The 26,932-nt window shown below is 33.3% G+C and overlaps 4 protein-coding genes and 6 pseudogenes across 10 annotated transcripts, besides 10 other annotated features; 7 read left to right on the top strand and 3 right to left on the bottom strand.

The window, feature by feature from the left end:
* The first annotated feature begins 2,589 nt into the window (after nucleotides 1–2,589).
* Nucleotides 2,590–3,511: a mobile genetic element.
* A 163-nt stretch (nucleotides 3,512–3,674) lies between these two features.
* Nucleotides 3,675–4,595: a mobile genetic element.
* A 150-nt stretch (nucleotides 4,596–4,745) lies between these two features.
* Nucleotides 4,746–6,001: a mobile genetic element.
* Nucleotides 6,002–6,256: 255 nt separating this feature from the next.
* Nucleotides 6,257–7,061: a mobile genetic element.
* A 603-nt stretch (nucleotides 7,062–7,664) lies between these two features.
* Nucleotides 7,665–7,768: a mobile genetic element.
* Nucleotides 7,769–8,809: a mobile genetic element.
* A 146-nt stretch (nucleotides 8,810–8,955) lies between these two features.
* Nucleotides 8,956–9,123: a mobile genetic element.
* Nucleotides 9,124–10,551: 1,428 nt separating this feature from the next.
* Nucleotides 10,552–10,653: a mobile genetic element.
* A 361-nt stretch (nucleotides 10,654–11,014) lies between these two features.
* Nucleotides 11,015–11,051: a mobile genetic element.
* Nucleotides 11,052–12,361: 1,310 nt separating this feature from the next.
* TVAGG3_1082030 lies at nucleotides 12,362–12,692 on the top strand (annotated as a pseudogene). Its single transcript has one exon. A coding segment is annotated over exon 1 (331 nt).
* Nucleotides 12,693–12,843: 151 nt separating this feature from the next.
* On the top strand, nucleotides 12,844–14,046 carry TVAGG3_1082020 (annotated as a pseudogene). The gene has a single exon. A coding segment is annotated over exon 1 (1,203 nt).
* Nucleotides 14,047–14,753: 707 nt separating this feature from the next.
* TVAGG3_1082010 (protein of unknown function, DUF4106 family) lies at nucleotides 14,754–15,296 on the top strand (the record flags this gene model as incomplete). Its single annotated transcript, XM_051256715.1, has 1 exon — nucleotides 14,754–15,296. One exon carries the CDS (start codon nucleotides 14,754–14,756, stop codon nucleotides 15,294–15,296), a length of 543 nt encoding a protein of 180 aa, XP_051076073.1.
* A 364-nt stretch (nucleotides 15,297–15,660) lies between these two features.
* Nucleotides 15,661–26,932: part of a mobile genetic element that runs on past the window's edge.
* On the top strand, nucleotides 16,504–17,134 carry TVAGG3_1082000 (annotated as a pseudogene). Its single transcript has one exon. A coding segment is annotated over exon 1 (631 nt).
* TVAGG3_1081990 lies at nucleotides 18,964–19,496 on the top strand (annotated as a pseudogene). The gene has a single exon. A coding segment is annotated over exon 1 (533 nt).
* TVAGG3_1081980 (HNH endonuclease family) lies at nucleotides 20,858–21,442 on the top strand (the record flags this gene model as incomplete). The annotated part of the gene is made up of 1 exon (XM_051256714.1): nucleotides 20,858–21,442. One exon carries the CDS (start codon nucleotides 20,858–20,860, stop codon nucleotides 21,440–21,442), a length of 585 nt encoding a protein of 194 aa, XP_051076072.1.
* TVAGG3_1081970 lies at nucleotides 21,514–21,851 on the top strand (annotated as a pseudogene). The gene has a single exon. A coding segment is annotated over exon 1 (338 nt).
* TVAGG3_1081960 lies at nucleotides 24,011–24,640 on the bottom strand (annotated as a pseudogene). Its single transcript has one exon. A coding segment is annotated over exon 1 (630 nt).
* TVAGG3_1081950 (organellar and viral DNA polymerase type B) lies at nucleotides 24,729–25,343 on the bottom strand (the record flags this gene model as incomplete). The annotated part of the gene is made up of 1 exon (XM_001291735.2): nucleotides 24,729–25,343. One exon carries the CDS (start codon nucleotides 25,341–25,343, stop codon nucleotides 24,729–24,731), a length of 615 nt encoding a protein of 204 aa, XP_001291736.2.
* On the bottom strand, nucleotides 25,836–26,714 carry TVAGG3_1081940 (organellar and viral DNA polymerase type B; the record flags this gene model as incomplete). The annotated part of the gene is made up of 1 exon (XM_051256713.1): nucleotides 25,836–26,714. One exon carries the CDS (start codon nucleotides 26,712–26,714, stop codon nucleotides 25,836–25,838), a length of 879 nt encoding a protein of 292 aa, XP_051076071.1.

Below are 26,932 nucleotides of genomic sequence, written 5' to 3'. Positions count from 1 at the left end.
CGCGACATATGATTGCGAGTGTCTGCTGCTCAGCCCCGGATTCGCAGCAGACACTCGCAATGCGAACCAAAGTTCGCCAGAAAGACCGGGAAGGGGGTCCTTTCTTAAGGTCAGGGCCCCCTTCTAGTCTTTCTAGAACTGTAATTTGACTTATTTTGCCGAATCTCAGGGAAAACCGTCCGTGATTTGAACGATCTCCTGAGATTCGGCAAATTTGATTGTAAGCGAGGCTCTGGCCTTTGCTTGGGCCAGAGCCTGTATTTGTATGTCTTTCAGGGCCGAGTTCCTGCGAGATCGTCGACATGATCGACGATCATCGCAGAACTCGGCCCTGAGGATGAATTTTGCAGGCTCTGGCCTTTGCTTGGGCCAGAGCTTCGTATTTTCTACTTCCCAGGGCCGGATTCCACTCCTGCCGCCCGGGATAAGGGCGGCATTTGGGAAAGCCGGCCCTGGGGAATGTAAGCCATGCCCTGGCCTTTGCTATGGCCAGAGCCTGTATTTGCATGTCTTTCAGGGCCGAGAAGAGAGGAGATCGCCAATGATGTGGACGATCTCCCTCAAACTCGGCCCTGCGGATTGTATTTACAAGCTCTGGCCTCGGAAAAGGCCAGAGCTTCGTATGGACGTTCTCTCGGGACTGGATTCCTCTCCGGCCGCCCCGAATCAGGGCGGTCTTTGAGGAAGCCGGCCCCGAGGATTGTTTGCGAAGCTCTGGCTTTTCCTGAGGCCAGAGCTTGTGATTTTCGTTCAAAGCCAAGTTCCTCTCGGATCAGGCCTAATGAGGACGACCGTCGAGGAACTTGGCTCTGAGGGGATGAATTGTTGGCTCTGGCCTCGATGAAGGCCAGAAGTTTTGAATGGAATGTTTTGATGGGATGAGCCTATGAGCAGTAAGCTCGTCCCATCAAAACATTCGTTTAAAAATTGAATTAAAAATTATCGTATGCATTCAAAAATTAAAACAATTAATATGTATAATATTATTATGTAATAATAATAGAATAAAATATATATAAAATTATGTAAAATTTTCAAAAAATATTGGAAAATGGAATTTTGAAAGAAAAAATAAGAGTTTGTATATGAAAAATTGATATTAGAAAAAATCTAGATTAGTAGAGTTAGATTATTTAGAATTTAAATGAGAAATGAATTATGAAAAAGGAAGATTAGAAAGAATTGTATATTTATAATTTAATAAAATGAAGGAATCGAACTAAGGAGTTTACAATTACAATACAATAGGACAATATATTGTAATTGTAAACTCCTTTCGAGAAACGATTTTCGAATGTGACATTCGTGCCACAAAGTGAAAGCTTTTCTCGAAAGGAGTTTACAATTACAATACAATAGGACAATATATTGTAATTGTAAACTCCTTTCGAGAAACGATTTTCGAATGTGACATTCATGTCAAACAATTAAGCAAAATTCTTATCTGAGTACATGTATGCAGGGTGCTATGGAAAGACCCTGCATATATGCACTCAGATCGGAAACTTTGTTCACGATGTCACATCGTGGAACAAAAGTGGCCAATATTCCCGATCTGAGTACATGTATGCAGGGTGCCATGGAAAGACCCTGCATATATGCACTCAGATCGGAAACTTTGTTCACGATGTCACATCGTGGAACAAAAGTGGTCAATATTCCCGATCTGAGTACATGTATGCAGGGTGCCATGGAACGACCCTGCATATATGCACTCAGATCGGAAACTTTGTTCACGATGTCACATTGCGGAACAAAAGTGAGAGCAAACCGAACATTTTAACCACATTATAAGTTTATGTAAGGATAAAAATATAAATTCCCTGTCCTTGCACAAACTGTTGCTCGCTACGAAGTTTTGCTTTGTGATTGCGCGTGCAGAATCATTTTAAGCACATTTCAATAGCACAGAGCACATATAATATATGAATAAAACAACTTTATAACCTCATAATATAAAATAAATGTTTTGAGTTCGCCATAAATTATGCATTCCCATTATTTTGGATCTATATACTTATTCCTAATAATATATATTATAACTCATATAGTACCCCTCATATCTACTGTGATAATATAAAAAAACGATTTCTGTGTTAAGATATAATTTATCTCACATATCAAACTATGGATTTAACCTATAATAACACAAGAAACATATAATATATACATATGTCTATATGCGCACATGACAATTAGGCCTATATTAGATAATTTTTCGTTCACAATAATCTTATATATCTGACCAAAAACTCAGATTTGCCTGAGAGTTACTGAGGATAATCTCATATGTACCCTCTATCTTCCTGCTTAACCCTAGGCTCTAAGTCTTTCATTTTTATATGTATGCTGAACCTCGGGTATTCAATTTTTCCCAACGGTTCAGCACGATACGAATATAATGCTTATCTATCATAAAACCATATGAAATATCAATTTTTGCTTTACGCCTAATTTTTGACGACAATTAGCAAAAAATGTTAAATGTTAACACTCAGTCCATTTGAATATGAAAAATAAAATTGACTTTGATTAAATGTTTTTATTTATCATGCAATTCTTCTTGCGACCAAAGATTTGAATAAAATTAAAGGTAACTAAACTCCTTTCGCCGATCCGATTTGCCCCATATTTAAAATATAGCTTGCATATGTAGAAGAAAAGCTAATTTTGAAGTACGCCCGAAATCCACCAACAGGATTTCGAGCTACTAAAAAGGTACTTTTAAATGTGATTTTTTTTATAAAAAATTAAATTTATTTTAAGATCAGACTAAAAACTAATTTTATGGAAAATCTATATCGACAAATTTATTACTTATTGGGTATATAGATTTTTTGATTATGGCGATTATGTCTGATATGCTTCCAATAAGCCAAAACACATTTCATACTGATTTCTATAAAAGGTATCTTTATTATAGAAGTGTAAGCTATATCTGTTTGTTTTTTTATTATAACAAATTCAAAATTCTCTTATAAGGACTAGATGAAATCTGTATTATTAAATCATTAGCTAAATGAAGGTTCAAATAGAAAGTAAATATCAATTTATATGATACTGAAACCAAATAGTTCTTTTAATAAAAGATAACACGCTGAAAATTATTGAGTATTTGCAAATCTCAAAAATCTATTGGTGAATTTGGCTCAACTTTTAAAATTATAACATCCATATCAAATCATAAAAGCAGACAAAAATTAAAGCCAAACCTATCGGCCAATTTTTTTTGATATTTTGATTTTTGAGGTATACTTTTAAAAGTGGATTTAAAGCACTGATGAAAAAACATTAACTTCTGTCGTTATGATTATTGATTTAGACAATAATGATTTTAATCTTTGATTATCAAAACACTAAAGTCATCTTTTTAACATTTGCTTGGTAGCATTAACTCAAGTCTAAAGTACTATTTTATGTGGCACTCTTAGAATTTTTGTATTCATTGTACACGCTGAAATAGTACCATTAAAGTTATGGCGGACTTTCAAAAAATAGTTTGGTCACCTTTATAAAATTTCAAAAAATAAGATAGCTTAAAAAATAATATACGGTAGTGTTTACTAATAGATGAATAGTATATAAATTCTATTAAAATGGATTTGATCCAAAAAAATATATAAAATTTGATCATAAATAAAATTGTTTAGTAGTCATTTAAAATGATGTAATTATTCAAATTTTGCTAAGACCCATTTGTCTTTGATATATAACTCCCATTTTTGAATTTCTGGCTCGTACCAAAATTTTGAAACTTCGAATAATTCGTTAGGAGTGTAATTACTATTCGTTTTTGGATTAATATCGAGAGATAAATGTGGTGTATTGTTGTATTTTTCAATGAACTGCTGAACTGAGTCCTTGATTTGTTGAATATCATCCAACTCGTCTGGCAAAAACTTTTCTAAGCTTGGCCACAGGCGCTCCACCTTGCCGTTCTGTCTTGGCATATACGGCAAGGTGTGCTTCCAAACTATTCCGTTTTCCTGCATAACCTGGCCGAATTCACCGCGGTTTTCACCGCCGTTATCGGTCCAGATGCAGTAAGGAATAAACTCCTCTAAAAGTTTTCTTAAAACCTTCGCTGTTGAGTTGGAAGACTTGTTTTTCAATAATTTAGTTTTGAGAACTTTACGTGTCATATCATCCAATATGGCAAAAAATGGAAAAGAAACATTACCGTGAAGGTAATGAATATCGCAGTGCCATATCAAATTCTTTGATATGGCACAATATTTGGTAGGTGGATCTGCTGGTTTGTAATCTCTTTTTGAAGATAAACCTGATTCCATCATAAATTTTTCCACTTGATGATGCTTTATTTTTTGTAAATTGTCAAAAATTTGATCTTTTGTCAAATCTTCTATATTTTCAAATTCTTTTGCAATTTCTTCTTTTTCTTTCTCACAATCGGGATTTTGAGCAATATTTTGAAACCTTTTAATCAATAAATAAGTTTTTGAAATTCCTCCTTTATATTGTGAAACACAAGAATTAATTAATTGTTTTTGCTCAAATGTTGGTGGATTTGGTTTTCTGCCGCGACTAACTTTTGGTAATTCGATTTCTTGAAGTTGAAATGCTCTTCTTATTGTTGTAAGACGAGTTACGGAAAGTGAGGTGAACCGAAAAAGTGACACTTATTTGGTCGGATAAATTCCCTATATATTTACTTGTCAAAAAAATCAGACTTTTTTTGCTTTAAAAAATTTATAAGTTAATTATTGAGAACGAAGGTGAAAGGAAATGGATATCTCTTACCTTTCATTCCCTCGAGAAAGTTCAAAAACTTGGGTGCAATCAGAACTGATTGCACCCAAGTTTTTGAACTTTGTATAAGGAATTGTTGGCTAGGATGCACTGATCATGAATCAGTACATCATAGCCAACAATTCCTTCGCAAACAGCGGGAAACTTTGTCTGAATAGTTTAACATTCAGACAAAGTTTCCCGCTGTCAGAGAGGGAATGGAAGGGTAAGAGGTATATATTCATAATGTATACCTCTTACCCTTTCATTCCCTCGAGAAAGTTCAAAAACTTGGGTGCAATCAGAACTGATTGCACCCAAGTTTTTGAACTTTGTATAAGGAATTGTTGGCTAGGATGCACTGATCATGAATCAGTACATCATAGCCAACAATTCCTTCGCAAACAGCGGGAAACTTTGTCTGAATAGTTTAACATTCAGACAAAGTTTCCCGCTGTCAGAGAGGGAATGGAAGGGTAAGAGGTATATATTCATAATGTATACCTCTTACCCTTTCATTCCCTCGAGAAAGTTCAAAAACTTGGGTGCAATCAGTTCTGATTGCACCCAAGTTTTTGAACTTTGTATAAGGAATTGTTGGCTAGGATGCTACTGATCATGAATCAGTACATCATAGCCAACAATTCCTTCGCAAACAGCGGGAAACTTTGTCTGAATAGTTTAACATTCAGACAAAGTTTCCCGCTGTCAGAGAGGGAATGGAAGGGTAAGAGGTATATATTCATAATGTATACCTCTTACCCTTTCATTCCTCGAGAAAGTTCAAAAACTTGGGTGCAATCAGTTCTGATTGCACCAAGTTTTTGAACTTTGTATAAGGAATTGTTGGCTATGATGTACTGATCATGAATCAGTACATCATAGCCAACAATTCCTTCGCAAACAGCGGGAAACTTTGTCTGAATAGTTTAACATTCAGACAAAGTTTCCCGCTGTCAGAGAGGGAATGGAAGGGTAAGAGGTATATATTCATAATGTATACCTCTTACCCTTTCATTCCCGAGAAAGTTCAAAACTTGGGTGCAATCAGTTCTGATTGCACCCAAGTTTTTGAACTTTGTATAAGGAATTGTTGGCTAGGATGCACTGATCATGAATCAGTACATCATAGCCAACAATTCCTTCGCAAACAGCGGGAAACTTTGTCTGAATAGTTTAACATTCAGACAAAGTTTCCCGCTGTCAGAGAGGGAATGGAAGGGTAAGAGGTATATATTCATAATGTATACCTTCCATCTGTTAAAGGGACATTTTGGAGAACGGTTTCGACGTTAATACCGCTTTGAATTTGTTGATTAGCTTGATTTAACCATTCTAAATCAATTAAATCGAAGATTCTACCACTCATTTGAAAATTATAAGTTTTGAAAAAAACCGTAAATCATTATTGAATCTAAAAATATTTATGTACAAAAAGTCAGTATATATTCTATAATTATTTAAAATAATGAAAAAGTTGATTTGTGAATCATTGAAATATTAATGCGAGGGGGGCACAAACTTGCCCAGTGAGGTGAAGTGAAAAGTGACCAGTTTACATGCCAGAAATGTAAAGTGTCAGATTTGAAACAAAAAATGGATTAATTTATTATTATATGATAGAGAGATTTGGTAAGTTACTATCAAATTTGTAAGTAAGGGAAAAAAAGTAAGAAAGAAAAAAATTAAAAAAAAAAAATAAAAAGCCACTCGCTTCGCTCGCGGGAGACAAAAAGAACAAATTCGAAAAAAGATTATATGAAATTACGAAACTAAGCCGCGAGCGAAGCGAGTGGCTTAAGAAAAGAACAGATTCGAAAAAAGATTGTATGAAATTACGAAACTAAGCCACTCGCTTCGCTCGCGGCTTAAGAAAAGAACAGATCGAAGAAAGATTGTATGAAATTTTAATTCTTTATTTTTAGGATTGTTAGCTTTGTAAGATTGCTTTCTCACAAGAGAAAACAAGTATAAGGTTTAAGCTGTATGTATTAAAGTTATAAATATTTGATTTTAAAAAAAATCAAGATTTTAAACTTTAAAGGTATTAATTATGATTATCTTTCTTTAGCTTTGCATGCTGTATGCTACTTTTGGAAACTGCTCTATTGTATTAGAATGTTTTTAAATTTTGCACCTAAAAATGCGTAATATTAAAAATTAAGGTATTAATTATGATTATCTTTCTTTAGCTTTACATGCTGTATGCTACTTTTGTCTTTGAGACATTCCATGATTTAAGTTAAGAAGCTTTAAAAAAAATGCAAAAAAAATTGAATACTTTACTGGCTGGGCAAATTTGTCGCCGCCCCATATTAATGCTGTTATATATATATATCAGATGATATAAGATGATTTTTTTAAATAAAAAATAAAATTTAATTTTTTAATTGTTAAAATAAGAATAGTAAGCTTGACAAGTAATTTAAGTTTTTGCTTTGTAAAGTTATTTGGTTGGCAAATGCATTATGTCACTTTTTGTTTGAGTTCACTTTCCGTAATTTGTCTTATGATATTATTGTATTTTCGGCAACATTCAATTTAATTTTACCATTTTCCAATTCAACTTCCTTTCCCACACTTTTGTAAGATTCACCTTCTTCTATTCTTCTTTTAGCTTCAAATAGCCATTCTCTGCTTATAGATTTGGCAGTAGTCATAAAAGTGGTCCTTCTTTTGTGATAAGATTCAAATTTGAATGTGGATGATAAATAAAAATCAAAAATAATTGTTATAATTTAAATGAAGAAGTAATTTAAAACGATTTTATTTATGATCAAATTATATATATTTTTTTGGATCAAATCCATTTTAATAGAATTTATATACTATTCATCTATTAGTAAACACTACCGTATATTATTTTTTAAGCTATCTTATTTTTGAAATTTTATTCAAATCTTTGGTCGCAAGAAGGGGCGGCGACAAATTTGCCCAGCCAGTAAAGTATTCAATTTTTTTGCATTTTTTAAGGGTGCACACGAGAGGATCATGTAAACTTCAGAATTTAGCTTCTTAAGGGTGCACCCATATGTACGTTTATTTGAGAGGAGGAGGATTACCCTCTCAATTTTGAGGGATTCGTTAGTTTATTTTCTCGATGAATATGCAATAAAATTTGATTTTTACCTTATCAATATACTTCATCTAATATACACATGTTCATGTAAAAACTTTTTTTCCAAAATCCTCAGGAATTAAGGGATTTTTGAATTTTAAGAATTTTTTTCGAATTTTTTCGAAAAAAAATATTTTCAGAACAGCCTTAACGGCTAAGATTTAGGAACAATGTTAAGTATCAAAAGAAAGGAGGTCTGATATAGACAACATATATCGTTGAAGGTTGAAAAAATCTCTAATATTTGAGCCCAAAATTTCAAATTTTAATTTTTTGAAAAAAGAGGCCACCCGTATGTACGTTTATTTGAGAGGAGGAGGAGGATTATATTTTTGAAAGGGTGAAACATTATGAATATGTTAATTATATAATAATATGTATTATTATAAAAAAGAAAAAATAAAGCACGTTAAAATTTTTCTTTCTTGATTTTTTACAAAATCTACTTAGAATTATGCAAAATATGACTAAATAATTATAAATTTCAAGTTAAATTTTAATTTTGATAAATAATTTAAATTTCAAAATATCAAGTTCAGTTCGACTATGTATGTAGTAATTCCTCAATAAAGTGCCAAAACCCTATTAAAATATATGAACATTTTCAACATTTAATGTTTTTATTTAAAAATTTGATGGAATATGAGCTTCAAACAATTATTATGTAAATAAAATAATTAAATATATGTATTTATTCGTATTACAACCGTAGTAAGTCGATTCTTCCTTTCTTCTACTGAGTTTTGAATTTGATTTCGAATTGTAAAGAGATTCAAAGGGAAAATACTAGCGGATAAAAACTACCTCCATGAAAGGGTCATAATGGAGTCAAGTTGTATTTTTTGATATTTTTTGCTTTTCGAGCCTAAATAGGTAGCCAAGATAATGCCTAAAAATAAGGTTCTAAATTCTGAAGTTTACATGATCCTCTCGTGTGCACCCTTAAAAAAATGCAAAAAAAATGTAATAAAATAAAAAATTTTTAGTATCGATAATCTGAAATATGTTGTTTACTTAAGCCGCTCGCTTCGCTCGCGGCTTAGTTTCGTAGTTTCATACAATCTTTTTTCAAATCTGTTCTTTTCGTCAGCCGCGAGCGAAGCGAGGGGCTTAGTTTCGTAATTTCATACAACCTTTTTTCGAATCTGTTCTTTTCTTAAGCCGCGAGCGAAGCGAGTGGCTTAGTTTCGTAATTTCATACAATTATTTTTCGAATTTGTTCTTTTTGTCAACCGCGAGCGAAGCGAGTGGCTTAGTTTCGTAATTTCATACAATTATTTTTCGAATTTGTTCTTTTTGTCAACCGCGAGCGAAGCGAGTGGCTTTTTATTTTAAAATTTTTTTTCTTTCTTACTTTTTTTCCCCTTACTTACAAATTTGATAGTAACTTACCAAATCTCTCTATCATATAATACCCAGATTTGCTTTACTTTTACCACTCCCCATGTAATTTCTGGGGAAAACGATAATTCATTTTTTTTATGGATGAATAGATCGTTTTCCTAGAAAGGACCTCATATCTCTGGCTAAAAAGAGTGTCAGATCCTAAATAGGTTATTGATCTAGTGTACAAATCCAATAAAAAGCCTATTTTTTTGGCTTTTTTGGTGCTCATTTTTTCGAAGATCTACATGAATATGGGGAAACCATCGGATTTTTTTGGTTAACCCACATCTTCATGTAGTCTGGACTATCTTTCCTCGAAGGACCTCTTTACGGGTGTAAAAACTCATAAAGTTCTCAAAAGATTCATTCTCGATCTCCATGCTGAAAGAATTTACAATAAAAAAGAGATCTACGCATCAAACTACAGCCATAAATGAACTGAACACCTAAAGCTCAGCTCTTAGTTTATCAAAAACGTCGAAATCCTTCTCATTGCAATCAAATTTTCTCAATAACTCATAAGAAAAATCGAATTTTGATTAAGCCGATGTTATAGGTATCACAAATACTACAAACTTGAGCAATATCGAAATTGCCAGCAAAAGTTTGAAATTGCATTGCTCATATTTGTTTTTGTAAACTAAAAATCTGCTTATATTATTCATTAATTTTTTATATATTATTCATATACTTTAATAAAAACAATACTATTTCACCTTAAAAATGAATTTCATAAGTCAATATTATTTTTTTGAAAATGTATCAATTTTCGATTAAAACAACATGAGAATAAAATTTACGCAAAATTATTTTAAAAAAATGGTTTTAAAAATTTACAATTGATTAAGAATAAGATTGCAAGAAGTTTTGAAGTTTAATTTTAAGAAAAAAAATTCGGATATTATTCATGGATCTAAGTAATCTGATATTTGAGTATCGGCACTATGCATAAAACATATATTTATAGTTTTTTTGGATTTTTATGATTTTAAATAGATTCAAATTTGGCAATCCAATAGATTTTTAAAAATAGGTAAATAAAAATAGATTACATATGCAGCAGATTTAGAACATGAAACAAATCTTATAGTGACCAAAAAAAAATTCATGATCCAAAAAAGAAAAAATTTGCTAAATGGGAATCAAACCTTGGCATAATTAATCCTTATGTCGGATGTTTCCACTACACTACAACGAAAGTTCGAAAAATACCCTTGGTGGTTCTATTTAATAGCTACTCCCAACGATAGGCGGTGTCCCCAGCTTTAGAGGGGTGGTAAAAGTAAGGCAAATCTGGGTAATAAAATAATCCATTTTTTGTTTCAAATCTAACAGTTTACATTTCTGACATGTAAACCCATCACTTTTCACTTCACCTCGCTGGGCAAGTTTGTGCCCCCTCTTAACATTTAACATTTTTTGCTAATTGTCGTCAAAAATTAGGCGTAAAGCAAAAATTGATATTTCATATGGTTTTATGATAGATAAGCATTATATTCCCACTCATTATATTCGTAAATTTTGAGGTTTATCCTTCGCTTTTAAGATCATTGAATTTGATTTTTATATAAAATAGTTATATATTAGAAAATAATATGAGTTTATGTGATATTATTTTTCAGAAGATTTCATTCTATATGCCTATGAAAAGTACTCTCAAAACTAACTTTTTCCTAATTATAATTAAAACTAGAATATTGTATTATGCTTAGTATTATTTCATTTTTCTCATTCAATTTAGAATTTACAAATGTCAAAAAATTGAGAGCTGTCACTTTTGATGAATTTCTGTTTATTACACTACTCATAATAAAAAATGAAAAGCCAAATTCTCTCAAAAAGTTAAGTAGGACCAATTTTTTATAAAAAAAATCCAATTCCATTATGAATGTTAATTAATTTATATAATTATTGAATAAAAAATTTTCTTTGAGATTATGAAAAGTTCTTTGAAAAGTTATTTTTTCTCATTTTTAAATATTGTATTAGCCTATTTATTTATAATCCAAATTAAAAAAAAAAAAAAAAAAAAAAAAAAAAAAAAAAAAAAAAAAAAAAAAAAAAAAAAAAAAAAAAAAAAAAAAAAAAAAAAAAAAAAAAAAAAAAAAAAAAAAAAAAAAAAAAAAAAAAAAAAAAAAAAAAAAAAAAAAAAAAAAAAAAAAAAAAAAAAAAAAAAAAAAAAAAAAAAAAAAAAAAAAAAAAAAAAAAAAAAAAAAAAAAAAAAAAAAAAAAAAAAAAAGGCAGTGGGGCTTCCAGGCACTTCGTGCCTTCTAGCCCTGAAGATGTTTAGTATAAATGAAGTTTTTATTCGGAGGGCTTCCAGGCGCGTTGCGCCCTCTAGCCCACATAAATGAAGTTTTTATTCGGAGGTCTTCCAGGAGCTTTTCACAAATTATATATGTTTTCATGTTTTGTCAAGACTTCTTCGTAAATGTTTTGTCAAGACTTCTTCGTAAATGTTTTGTCAAGACTTCTTCGTAAAATCAGACAAAAATATATTTTAGGGTAGAAGGGTATATCTACCCCGTTTTCTACCCTCATTTCTACCCTCTTGAATTTTCATGAAATTTACACCAAAAATATATTTTAGGGTAGAAGGGTATATCTACCCCGTTTTCTACCCTCATTTCTACCCTCTTGAATTTTCATGAAATTTACACCAAAAATATATTTTAGGGTAGAAGGGTATATCTATCTACCCCGTTTTCTACCTCTTTTCTACCTCTTGAATTTTCATGAAATTTACACAAAAATATACTACTAGGGTCATTTACGAAGAAATCTCAACAAAGTCTTTACGATGAAGTCTTGACAAAGTCTTTACGAAGAAGTCTCAACAAAGTCTTTACGAAGAAGTCTCAACAAAGTCTTTACGAAGAAGTCTTAACAAAGTCTTTACGAAGAAGTCTTGACAAAGTCTTTACGAAGAAATTCATGAAAATTCAAGAGGGTAGAAAAGAGGGTAGAAAACGGGGTAGATATACCCTTCTACCCTAAAATATATATTTTGGGTCATTTACACTCATTTACGAAGAAGTCTCAACAAAGTCTTTACGAAGAAGTCTCAATAAAACATCTGTCAAAAACCGCTTTTTAACTTCACTTAAAATGCCACGTAAGCTACGTAAGAATATACGTAAGAGGAAGAGAGCATTGAAACATCCAATAGTAAAACTGACACCACAACAACAGTTGCAACAACAAATGCTGAATGACCCCACTATGTTGCAACAAATGTCAAGCAATCCTATGCTTTTAAACCGAGTTTTTGGTGCACAGAGTGGAGGTTTAAGAGCGGCACTTTTAGCGAAAATGGCAGGCTATGGTGGAGCTGCAGACGGAACAGCCTATAACCCTCAAAGTCAAATGAATTTGAGTTCACTCAAAAATCAAATAACAGATGTCAAAAAGTCAAACATAGACATACAGAAGCAAATAAGTGAAAACGAAAAGAAACTAGAATATGACAGACACACAAAGAAACTAAATGAGTTAAACGTAGAGAAAAGAAGAAAGAAGAACAACTGAAAGAACTAAGTACAGAGGAATATGCAAAAAAAGTGTCAGAAAAAGCAGCAGAAGTAGCAAAAATGGAACAAGATGTCATAAATTTGAAAAAACCATACTACTCGATATAAAGTACTGAAAGATGAAGAAATAAAACAAAAAGCCCTGAAGACATATATGGATAGCGATGAGTATAAAAAAGAAGTTGAAGCAAATGTAAAGGCAGAAAAACTTTTACAGTTGCAAAACCAAACCGTACAGTATGAAAACTTAGCACAAGAAAGTAAAAATAACGACGCAGCCATGCAAAAGGCAATGAAAGCGCAGAATATATAAAAGCTAACAATGACTGGTTAGATGCCCAAGCCAACGCTAAAGCAGCCCAGCTTATAGGGTCAATAAGGACAAAAATACAAGCGGATGAAGATAGTTCAAATGAAGCTTTAACAAATGCTGACTTTAAGAACGCCTTCGAAGCTCTTCATAGTAAGGTGAAACAAGTGAACGACTTCTCATCTGGAAAGAAACTGAAGTCTGAAGGTTTCGACAACGAGTTAAGAGAAGTAGCACAAAATATGACGAAAATAACAGATGCAGCAACGAGACAGGCAGTTCAAAGTGCCTATGACGCCGTTAGAACAACTGTTGTGGAAAGTCAAGAAAAAGAGTTACAACAGACCAAAACAGACCTAGTAAATGCTTTCTTAAAAACGAAAAGTCAGGTAGGACATTACGCTGCAGATGGAACATATGTGCCAGCTGGTGGAACTTATATACCACCAAACCCTCCAAGAGAAGCACCTGCACCAGGACTACCTAACACATTTACATCGTCACATGGACACAGACACAGGCATGCACCAAAACCAACACAACAACCAGCACAACAACCACCTCCACAACCAGCACAACAACCACCTCCACAACCAGCACCACAACCAACAGTTCAAAACCCTGCACAACAACAACCACAAACAGAGCAAGGACATAAAAGAAGTAGAGAACAAGGAAACCAAGAATTCTTAAAAATGCTTAAAGAAGAGTGTGGTTTCCCAGATACTGTTGACTTTAGTGACAGATATAAAGAAGCTATTGGAAAGTTCAAGGATGGAAATACTGACCCGAACCTATTTAGCTTTATGGCTCAGCACCAAAACGGATATAATCTCAAACCTGGAAAATACAAGCTCGCTAAGGGATATGATTTAATAGCATATCATCCAAATGACATGGATGAATTTACTCCGAGATATTTGATGTCAGAGCTAAATGACAATTCAACTTTCGTCATGAAACGCGTAAAAAATAGAGACGGAACGAAAGAACAAAAGCTTATGAATGCGGAATGACGTAGATAGGGAAATTGTTAAAAACGGTCTCGGAATATATGAAATGCCAGCAGATGAGGTACAAGAAACTCCACAGGAAGAAATAGTTCAGATACAACCAGACATGGAAGAAATAGTTCAGCAACAACAGCTAGAAGAGCCTGAAGGAAACGAACAAGTCACTCCTTTGGAAACTAACTTCACAGAACTAGATGAAGATTTGGAACAGCCGAAAAATCTTGACCCTCAACAAGAGTATGCGGAGAATATGGAATATTTCCAAGAGTCTAAAAAAAATTCGGCTGACATAGTAGAAGAATATCGAAAAATGTTTGCCGACATACAAAAGACTCCAGCACCAGATGAAAATATTCAGCATAGAATGGAAGAACTGAAAAAAAATGTACACAATACAACAACCCTTTTTACTTACGAGCATTTAACGTTCAATCTTCGATGAACTCGGTGAAGATAAAAGGTTAAATTTCAAGAAAACATATAGAAATGAAACATTGTTTAAAGTTCATTCAGAACCTAGCCAAGATGGAAACAAACCTACTTTTGTTTCTGCAGACGATGGAACTACAATGAGATGGGGTCATAAAGCTAATCCAGATAGGTGGTTCATAAACTTACAACCACAATTCCAAGAAGTTGTAGACGCAATGGAAGTCAATGGTGAACCAGATATAGCTGGTATTTTCAGCGCGGCTTTAATGCCATTGAAAGATATGAAACATGCAGATATTTTGGACCAGTATGAAATGAACATGGCTGATGGAAATATAACACCTGACGTTCTAGAACATTTATCTCAAAGAACTACACAGAACCATAGAGATGGTATATTTGGTGAAGAGTTTAGAAAGAAAGTTATGGAGAGAGAAGGAAGAGAACCTATTGTACATGACCTTGCAAACGAAAGTTTACAAAATGTCATAAAAACTTACTTTGCAGACAATGAACCGAGAAGGGATGAATATTTAAGAAAACTCAAATGGACAGTACCAAATGAAATGTTAGTATTGAAAAACATGTTCCTTGACAAAATAAAACCAACTACAGAAATAAACGACGCAAGACTGAAAGATTGGGTAAAAGCTTTCCCATTCACAAAAGATATAGTTGGTAACATGGAAAGAAAAAGAATGGCTACAAAAACATATATTTGGAAACGAGCTTATTCCATATGGACAGGCACTGTTTGAAGAGCTTGAACCAGAAACTCAGGACAGAGTCATGCAAACAATAAGCGACGACTCAAATACAAACTATGACAAACTCTTTCTAGGATATAGGTTACCTGAGATGGGCGACCAGAGCCAAAAAGGCAAAAAGGACATGGGAAATTTGCAACATACTAGATGAACATAATGCAAAGATGCAACAACTTCAAGCAGAGGGCAATGAAGGAAAAAGAAGAGTTAAAAACTCAGTCAGGAAGAAAGTAAAGCTTGGTCCACGTGGGTTCTATTATGACATATAAATCCAACTATTCTATATTTTTACTCATATGAAATGTACGCCGCTCAGAATATAACGCCAACAGTTTTGGATGCTATGAATGGAAATGTTTCCGAATGGTATAACGAATGCGACAATGCCATTAGAAGGTCAGAAATAGTTCCTGGAACTTACGAATATACAACTGCTGTTTCTTATGGAAACGTAGGTGAGTTTGGAGAAGGTTCTTCAACAACAGTAGATATTGCTTGCGACAGGTTTCATATAATTTCTATTGACAACTCTTTCTTATACGTGGAACAAGACATTGAAATAAAACCTTCTGCCAAGTTGTCTGACAAGAAAGGTTGCAATGGAATTTTCTATGTCGGATACCAATATGCTCCAGAAGTTTTTATGGATATAAGATATATTCTAACTCTGACTTAGTTCAAACAGTAACATGGGCAAACTATGAATGGTTCGCTTTGAGAAACTCAGTACAACCACAAGCTAGAGAACAAACAGACCAGTATGCAACTATTGAGAAAATAAGAAGACTTGACCCTAACGTTCCAGGAGTTTATGTTGACCTTTCTGGACAAACTGCAGCAGCAGTAACCAAAGTAAAACTGAAACTTAGAGTTCCTTTGTCATCTTTCCTCATCTTCAGGTTTTTTAAGATACTTGCCAAACTGGGCAGGAAAAATTTCTATCGAACTTACTCCAAGCAAAAATAACTTAGTCATTGCACCAACACAAGACCCATTCACTCTTACAGACGTAAAGGGAACAAATCAAACGTCATTCGCCGAATTTTGCAAAGACAAAGTTGACTTAGACTTTGGTTTCTCAAACTTCAACACTGAAGTAAACTACTATTTCAATGCTGCTGGAACTGCTTGGGACCCAGTTAAGTTCACATGCGAAAAATTTGAATGCAAGAGAATAGAAAGCAGACTTGCAGTCTATATGTTGGACCCAGATATTTCAAATGCTTTAGCTGCCAAATATATTGCAGTTCCACTTATGTTCCCTATACACCAAATATCTGTCAAAGACTTTGCAGGTGAAGTTGGAAACCAAAGTGCTGACCCAGGTGCAAGAACAGATATTGCTTTAACAACTGCAATGAAACATGCAGATACTATGTTTGTACTGTTCAGACGAACTATAAATGACTATTCTTGTTTCTACAACCCTGGTATTAAATATCATATAAACATAGATGGCAAATATTATCCAAGAGAAGAATATTCTACAGTTGAGGATATGAGGTCATACAACTTGACATTAGATGCTATGAACTTTAACAACAACTTCACAACAACCATTAACCCTGAAATGCAAAGTTCTATTATGCCATATGTGAAAGTATGGACTCATACAGGAGGTCAAAAAACTCAATATACAAATGGAGACCGTTCAAACTTTTGGCTTGGCATTCCATTTGCTGACTCAGAAGACTTTATGGGTGGTATTTCAACTGTTGGTACTGTACAAATACAATATACTGGTGACAGAGACGGTCCAAATGAATTGAAAGCAAAGAAGTTTACAAAACCAATAGCACTTTTCACGGAAGATGCTCTTTTGAAGATTCGTTCGATGAAACCTGCTGGGGCTCCTCAGATTGGTATAACGACAGCTTCCATCGAGCAGATTTTGGCAGCAGGTCAGTAAGTTGTTCTTGAACTGACTTCTCTCCGTCAAATATTGACAGTACGCCAGTTTTGACATAAAATTGTATTATAAACTTACCTTTAGAAATATCGGTCAGTTTTGTTGTTATATTTTTGTCAACGTCAAGAACTTTCACCATTTCAGTTATACCAACTTTCTTTGCTTTATGAAAATATTTTGGTTCAGCAAAGACTGCTATTCTATAACATTTTCCATTGTTTGTGTAAAGAACTACTCTGTCAATGAACTTGTATTGTTTGTGTGTGTAAACTTTGTTTTGCTTCAATTCGAAGAGATACTCAAATACGTCCATCTTTTTATTCTAAGTAAAATGTCATTTCCGAAAAATAGAAGCGTGAGTGTTTCAAAAGGTTTAATGGCGGTGGCAGATGTGAAGTTAAATTCACCAACTCAAACAAACAGTCAAAGTGTTGTTGTCAATGTCAAAGAAAGAGATGTTGAAGTGGGAAACCATACGAAGACGAAGATGGTATAACAATAGTTCCTGTAAAAGAACAACCAACATATCCTGAAGTTAGCAGAGACTTAAGTTCTGTTGCAGATATTCGAAACGACTACCAACAACTTAAAGACAAACTTAAAACTCAGGAGAAGATTTGTCAGGCTTTGGGTATAATGTTAAACTTGGTCGAACACAACCCTGTAAAAGTGAACTCATATGTCATCGCACCTCATGAAATTTTGAAAGAACTATTGAAACTTTTGACAGAGGCAGACGATATAAACATCAAAGAAATAGAACCCGACATTAGTTGCTGTGGTGTTTCATATAATGTCATTGACAAGATATACGTTATGAAAGGAGGTGAAACGTTGAACTTAAAATATAGTTTCCCAGACGTCATAAAAATATTTGACGACCCAACATTTCATTAAAATTTACTTGCTAAGTAAATGGCAGAAGACATAGTGGTTTATACTATTACGACTAAAAACCTGAGTCATATAATTCTATAACAAAAACTTACAAAGTCCTCAAGGACGATATTGTAAACTAACTTTAAACACGATGACGACTAAAGCCTGTTTTGCTCTTTTGACACCAGAAGACTTTGTTGTTGTGAATGGTAAAAAATACTTCTTTGAAGATACTTACTCAGATATACCACCAACAGGTTTTGTTGACTTATTTAATACTTTAAGGACGGATGTAACATGTGCTGCAACTAGAGCAGGTTTCATTATGTTTGGATGTCGCGACCGAGTTTAGTATAAACGATATGAGCTATAATACAAAACTTATATCTGGTTTTTTACTACCAACAGTTTCCTATAACAGGAAAAGGTGTCATAAAGGTTTGTCTGTTCCATTGACTTTAAGTACACCTATTTTATATATTGTTTCAAACTTAGGTTCAAAGTGCTATTCGAATGTCGACAGAAACTACTATGACCAAAAGATACTCATGCGTATAAACAACACTTTCTCTGCTGGTTTGCCTATTGTTCATTCGAATGCAGAATTTTCAGCTTTAGTAAACTCAAACACTTTAGCAAACATAAACTTAACCTTAGTCGACGCAAACTTTGTTCCTGTAAAACTTTTATGTCCTATGTATTTGTCAATGACGGCAGAAAGTTTCGAATTGGAAGATGCAACTGGTGAAAGTATTGTATTACAAGAACAACTTCAACAACAAATGCAACAAATGGAACAAATGCAACAAATAGCTCAAGAATAAAAAATAGCTCAAGAATAAAAAATATATTTTTTTTATTTTATTTGAAATGTACGCTGAGTTTGTTGGAGAAGACCGTTGGGAAACTTGTTTGTTAGATGAGAAATATGAAATTCACTGTTGTGAGTCATTTGAAGTCAGAAACAAAAAGACAAAAAGAGTTTTAAGCGGATGGGAGCGAAATGACGGATATGCTATGATGAGGATGGGTGGAAAAAACTATTTTAAACATATTGTCATTGCAACTCATTTTATACGAATCCTAACAATTTACCTCTTGTAGACCACATAAACCGTATAAGAAACGACAATAGACTTGAAAATTTACGTTGGGTCACTCTTTCTGAAAACAATAAGAACAGAGGCAAATTTGGAGATATTGTATTCGAATTTGTCGACGAACTAGAAGATGAAGCAATTGAAATTACAGACTATGGCAAGCATACGCTTGAGTTTTACTACTATAGCGAAGAACAAGACTCTTTCTACTTTTATACCGGTGTAAACTATAGAAAATTACAAGTATATTTTACTAAGGATGACTATGCTTATGTAAACACTAGAGATACAGATGGAAAACACGTTCATATACTTCTTAACAAATTCAAGAAGCTATATGGCATACCATTTTAAAACGTTTTTTAAAAAAATATTTTTTTTATTTTTATAAAAATGTACAGAATAGATGTTTCAGATTTTTATGACTTCCAAGCATTCAGAAATATGTGTCCATTTCGAGACTATAACAAAGCAGTCGAGAATTTGAAACGTTTAGTCATTTATGTTGACTCTGCCCCAGAATGTTATGTCATGAAAGAATGGGATGTTGTCTTTAACAAACCAAGAGCGACAATAGTTTCAGAACAAGAATGTAAACAGAAACTTAAGAAAATAAAAGTCGTACAAGTTGGTATGAAGATGTTAGATGCTTGGGATATCTTATTGTCAAAGTTAGAAGATTTTTCAGTTCGTGGTATAAAGTTCTATACACCTTCTCCAAACTTCTATTCTATCTTCACTGGATATAAATACGAACAAGTAGAATGGAAAGAAAATGTTATAGAAGCTTGGTTAGACCATGTCAAAGAAATTATATGCAATGGAAACGAAAGAGTCTATGAGTATATCTTATGTTGGTTTGCAAACATCTTACAATATCCAAGTGCTAAAAATGAAACTGCTCTCATTATAATTGGAAAACAAGGAACTGGTAAGAACACTTTCTTTACAGATATTTTGTGCAAACTGTTAGAGGGCTATTCGAACCCTAATATGACAAACTTAGAAAACATCTGCGGTAAATTTAACTCTTCAATAGAGAATATGAAACTTATAGTATGTAACGAACTTCAAAGTATAGATACAACAAAAGTTTTGAACTCGGATGCTTTGAAGAGTCTTATAACAGACAAAGTTGGAGTTGTTGAAAGAAAATATAAAGACCAAAGAGTTTGTGAAAATGTTGCAAATTTCATTATGGTTTCAAACAACGCCGTTCCGATGAAGTTAGAAAGTTCTGACAGAAGATATGTAGTTGTCAGAACGTCAGATTCTCATATGCAAGATACAGAATATTTTGACGACTTAGCAGAAACTTTGACATCTGACTTTTACAACCACTTGTTCTCATATTTCATGACATTAGATATTTCAAAGTTCAATCCAAGACAAATTCCACATACCGAAGAGAGACAAACATTGTTAGAAGCAAACAAGAGTGTATATGAACTGTTCATAGATGAAACTGACTTTGAGTGTTTAGATGAAAGGTCATTGTACGATTCGTATAAACAATATTGTCAAGAATATGGTTATATGGCAGCGTCTAAACGAACATTCTTGGCAAATGTCAAAAATCTTTTAGACATACAGAACGGCGTATATACAAAGAAAAATTTTTCTGAGTAAATTTAAAAAAAATATATATTTTTATTTTATTTGAAATGTACGCTGAGTTTGTTGGAGAAGACCGTTGGGAAACTTGTTTGTTAGATGAGAAATATGAAATTCACTGTTGTGAGTCATTTGAAGTCAGAAAAAAAGAGACAAAAAGAGTTTTAAGCGAATGGGAGCAAAATAACGGATATGCTAGGATGAAGATGAGTGGAAAAAACTATTTTAAACATATTGTCATTGCAACTCATTTTATACCGAATCCTAACAATTTACCTTTTGTAGACCATATAAACCATATAAGAAATGACAATAGACTTGAAAACTTGCGTTGGGTTACTCGTTCTGAAAACAATAAGAACAAAGGCAAATTTGGAGATATAGTATTCGAATTTGTCGACGAACTAGAAGATGAAGCAATTGAAATTACAGACTATGGTAAGCATACGTTTGAGTTTTACTACTATAGCGAAGAACAAGACTCTTTCTACTTTTATACCGGCGTAAACTATAGAAAATTACAAGTATATTTTACTAAGGAAGGCTATGCTTATGTAAACGCTAGAGATACAGATGGAAAACGCGTTCAAATACGTCTTAACAAATTCAAGAAGCTATATGGCATACCATTTTAAAACGTTTTTATAAAAAAATATTTTTTTATCCGATAGAAAAGATGACGAAATATATTTCAGTCAACAAATATATGACAGAAGTCAAAGATAAGTTAGCTCCATTCACATATTTGAATGTTTACTTCTACCATTTTGAAAAGTCTACATTTGACAAAGTTTGGAACATCGAACCCGTTAAGTTTGCTATTGTGACTAAAAATGGTGCGAAATTTGAAGACTTAGACATAGAAGGTTTGTTAGCAGTCAAAGAAAATTTTGACAGAAGGTTCTCAAACCTTAAAGAAGGCAAAGCATACAAACTTGTTATACCTTATGAACCAAAGAAAGCAGACGACTATGAATATTATGAGTCTAAGATAGTTGAAGTTCAAGGTAAATTGGGTAAAAAGATTTTAGAGTCTAAGCCAGTGTTTGCCCCTAAAGAGGAAGAGAACATTGACATTGACCCAGAAATGTTCTAAAAATAAAATTTTATTTTTACATGTCAAATTTCTTTTTCTCTGGCTCTGGCTCTGGCTCTTTCTTCTCTTCTTCTACTTTCTTTTCTTTCTTCTCTCTCTTCTTCTTCTTTTCTGGTGGAGTTATGTCAAATTTCTCAGAACCATATTTATGTAAAAGTTCTTTGTCCTTTAATAGCTCTTCTATTCTGTTTCCTATTTCATCTTCAAGAACAGCGCATGTGTCTTCTTTGCATTCTAAGAAATTTTGTTGGACTTCATCTTTCCAATCGGTGTCATCTCTGTCAACAAGTCTGTCATTGACAAATTTTAAGACTTCTCTGCTTAATGTTTTATGGTTCTTGTCATATTCCCAGAAACAGAACTTTAGAACAAATTCCCCTTTCTTGTTTACACTATGTAAGATTTTATGGTCGACAGATGTTTTGCTGTCGAAAAGCTTGTCTCGAATATAGATAGCGAAATCGCTAGACATTTTCAAAAAGATAAAAATTTTAATTTTTCTAAAAATATGTTAGAAAAAAAGTTTGCTGACATTGACAAGAAATTTGAGAATGTTTTAAACAAGAACAAGAGGAAGTTGGAAAATGCTCAGATAAAACCCATACATGACAAGTTCCTATTTGCTCAGAATGGTATAACAGGTCTAATCGCACCACCTGGGTCGGGTAAGACTTTCACTTATCTTAAAATGGCTGCACAACAACAAGAACTAGATGAGAAGAACCCATTCTATGAGTTAGTTGTTATTTGTAGTACTTCTGGTCAATTTGACCAAACCGTCAATTCGTTCAAAGATATTATAAAGAAGTCTAAGTTAGTATGTATAAAAGACTCTGAGTTGTTGGATTGGATAAAGAAGTACCAAAGAAGAGTTTTGAAGTACAATGCTATAAATGAGTATATAAACTCGAAGTTTAAAGACCCAAATGAGGAAATGCAGAGAATATTAGAGAAGAAACACTTCAGAAACAAACAGAAAGAGATAGAATACATTTCGAAGAAATTGCAATCGTACGATTGGAAGACTTACCCTCATAGATGTCTTCTTATCTTAGATGACTTTGCTTCTCATCCTTTGTTAAAGAACAGAGAACAAGACATGTGTCGAATTCTTAAGAAGCTCAGACACTTTAACATTTCAGTTGTCATTTGCGTACAGACAGCCAAGAGTTTAAGTAAGGATGTAAAGAGAATACTTACTGACATTATACTTTTCCCTGGATTGTCCGAAGACGATTTCATGGAACTTATGAAAGAGTCCATGGCAGGTAAGTTTGACAGACATGAACTCTGGGAGAAGTACAAAGTCATACAAGACCCTCATACTTCTTTCAGAATTCACATCTACGCGAACAAAGTTCAAATTGTAAAAAGTCAAGCTTGAAAAATAAAGAGTTTAGTCTTAGTCTGTTGTGGTGCTGGGGCTGTCGGTTCTTCTGGCTTTGGAATGGACTCGGTTGGTGGTACGTCGGACATTCGTTTGTGTCCTGTCGGAAGGAAGAACTTTTCCTGTTGTCGGGAAATTTTTTTCCAGTTGTCGGGAAATTTTTTTCCAGTTGTCGGGAAAAATTTTTCCAGTTGTCGGGAAAAAAGTTCTCAATTTTCGAAAATTTGAATGGTTTACGGACGGACAACAGGAAAAATTTTTCCAGTTGTCGGGAAAATTTTTTCCAGTTGTCGGGAAATTTTTTTCCAGTTGGAAGGAAGAACTTGGAATGTCGGAAGGAAGGACTCGGAATGCCGGAAGGAAGGACTCGGAATGCCAGAAGGATTTGACGAGGCAATTTACTTTATAGAGCTACCTGAGCCATCTGAAGTCAAGCGTAAAAATAAAGAGTGCAATTTACTCTACTTGTTTGAAGTTGTCAAAATACTCTGTTATTTTTTCCTTTAACAATGGCAAATCTTCTTTGAAGGTAAGAATTGTACAACCTTTCATATCATAGTGTGTTTGAGGTAACGTATCTTGAACTATTTGTTTCACATCTTCATTCGGTGTCATTGAAATCGGTAAGTTTTCGCGATAGAACCAATTTCTGTCAGATTTGTAAATCTTAGCAAGGTCGTAAAAGCTTTTGTTGTTTCTTCTGACTAAATGCAACATAACCATATCTTTATCTTCTTCATTTTCCATCTCTTCAGTATAAATCATATACTTATAGTTCTTTTCCTTTCCTTTTGGTACCGAACGTGGTATTCTTTTCTGTATGCTTTTGTCTTTTGCTTCAAGCTTGTTTTCCATCTCTTCACGTTCTTGTCTATGAAGTTCGTCAAGAAGTTTACAAACATACCATGAATAGCGAGCTGAAGCCCATTGTGCCACATTATTTACGAGAAGTCTATGAACATAATATCCTCTCAAACCATTTGGCAATTTTTCACGATTTTCATAGAGTTTTGGCGACTGGGGTTTTTTACTTACTCGCTGTTCTTCACTGTTTTCATAGAGTTTTGGCGAGTAAGATTTTTCTCGTAGTCGCTGTTCTTCACTGTTTTCAGAAAAAAGTATGTCTCGCTGTGCTTCGCTCAAAAGTTCTTGTGTGCTTTGGTTCCTAAACCAGTCTTGTGGTTTCTTAGTATCTGGAGCAAAACATGCTGTCAAAATACTTTGCATTTGGTACATGTCATCTTTGACCGAACGAATGAGACGTAACTGTTTGTTATACTGTATGTACTCATATTCTTCATTTATAGCTTCATGGACTATAACTGTTGTTGTGTTCTCGGTTGTTGACATATCTGTCTTTACATACAAAATAAAAAAATAAAAAAAAATAAAATTAGCGTTATTTTCTGACTTTCACAAAAGACCAAAAATAAACGCTTTACATGTATTTTTCAGCAACTTCGTCAAATAATTTTATAGCACTATCTATCTCATCTACTTCAAACGTTTCTTTACCTTTCGTGGGAGCACCATACATTTTCTCAAACTTTTCAAGCAGTTCTGTTTCAGCAGCTCTCATATCGTTAACAAACGCAACCTTAACTCTATTGACTATACTGTCATATCTTTGAGTTATATTAAATGTTCTTCCTATCTTATATCTCTTTGTATTGAAGTCCTTCGGTTTCTGAACAATGTAAAGTAAGCCTTCACTGCAACGTTCCGTATCGAATGAACCATATGTTATGAAATTATATCCAACAACTGGGTCAATCCAGAACAAAACTAGTGGTATAAGACTTTTGTCTATAAGATATGTTCTTGTTCCATAGAATCTTACCGATATCATAAGCTCAGGATTTTTTGTCAAAATTTTCTGAGTAGAAGCATTTCTAACCCAGTCGTGGGATGTTTTCTTTTCAGATAGTGTTAGAATGTCTGACAAGGAATATTTTTTGTATTTCTTTGAGTATCTTACGTTTAAATCACCAATTCTAACCATTTTGGTGTCATTGTCTATCTTTCTAACTGTTTCAAACTCAATGTTTGACATTTCCTGTTCTTACATACAAAATAAAAAAAAATATTTTAAAAAAACTAACTTTAATTTTATTTTGTATAAAAGATACAGTTATATCATGAAATTTGGTCATTTTTTTACGATTTTCATGTGTTTTAGGCGTTCCTCGGTTTTCCGCGGGTCGCAATTTTTTACGATTTTCGAATGGAATCTCTATCCTCGGTTTTCCGAGGGTAGCAAACATATGAGGAAATTCATGAAATTTGTTGCTGAATTCAATAAAAATATATTTTAGGGTAGAAGGGTATATCTACCCCGTTTTCTACCCTCATTTCTACCCCAGTTATTTTATAAACGTTTCACATGGTAAACGTTATTTTTTAAATTTTGTGAAAACTCAACGGTTTGACACAAGCCCTAAAATATATTTTACTCAGAATTTTACTCAGAATTCAATAAAAATATATTTTAGGGTAGAAGGGTATATCTACCCCGTTTTCTACCCTCTTTTCTACCCCAGTTATTTTATAAGCGTTTTACATGGTATATGTTGTGATGGTTCATGACTTTAAACAGTTTTGTAGCTTCTATTTCTTCACGAAGGATATCAAAAATTTTAACTATGCCGAAGGTTTCTTTATATTTCTTCTTGACATCTGAAAGAAGGAAATCGTTAGCAGTTGGATAGTTTTTGTTTAGAAATGTCAACATGTCCATTTTATCTTCTGCTGGTTTCTCTACTTCTTTCTTTAAGTCAGTATAGTCGTTTCGCATACGTTCTATCTCTTTGACGGAGTAGTTATATTTCCTTGTTGCTGCTTTACATTTTGAACATTGTGAGTTCATTTTTGCGTTATATTCTGAAACCTTACCTGCTAGTATGACTAAGGCGTCAATTGCTCTCTTTAACTCAAAAGTTGCGGGTTTTATCTGTTCATTCCATATCTTACCTCTTCTATCTTTATCTCTTATCTGCCATACACATTTTGCAACTAACGAAACAAAGTTGTCGTAGGTCTTAAATTCTTCAGATTTATATATGTCAATGACTTTGTGGTTGTAATGAAATCCAAGAAACTCATAGTTTACATTACGTATGAACTTCTTGGTTTCTACTGAGTCAGATGGTTTCACTTCTATTTCATCGAATTCTGGAATAGTGAGCTTTTGTTGTTGTATTTCAGGAAGTTTAGGTAGATGGTCAATAATATCCTGCATTTCATAAAGATACTGTTCATTTGTTTCATCTTTCGCACTACAGTTTAGATCTCCTTGGAGAAGTTCTTGCTTTATCTTCTGGATTTCTGTTTCGAAAGTATATGAAGAAGGAATGAAGCTTTTCATCTCTACTAACATAGAAGTTGGGTTCATGACTAACGAGTTTGGTGCTGTTGTTGCTGACATGTTCTTACAATAAAAATAAAAAAATATTTTTTGGTGGGACTACCTTTATTTTATTTCAGCACAAAATGAACGAGTTTGGTTTAAAAATACGGTGGAGCCAAAAATGGCTCGACCTCAAAACAAGCATTTTGTGAAGAATATACCAACCCGCGGAAAACGGCGGGTTGCTTTTTTTATACAAAATTCAAGAGTTTTGTGTGTTTTCTACGAGGGTAGAA

This window comes from Trichomonas vaginalis (assembly GCF_026262505.1).
Source record: "Trichomonas vaginalis G3 chromosome Unknown ctg_156, whole genome shotgun sequence".
Lineage (NCBI taxonomy): Eukaryota > Parabasalia > Trichomonadida > Trichomonadidae > Trichomonas > Trichomonas vaginalis.
The sequence above is the reverse complement of the archived record's forward strand: the minus strand, read 5'-3'. Positions and strand labels throughout refer to the sequence as shown.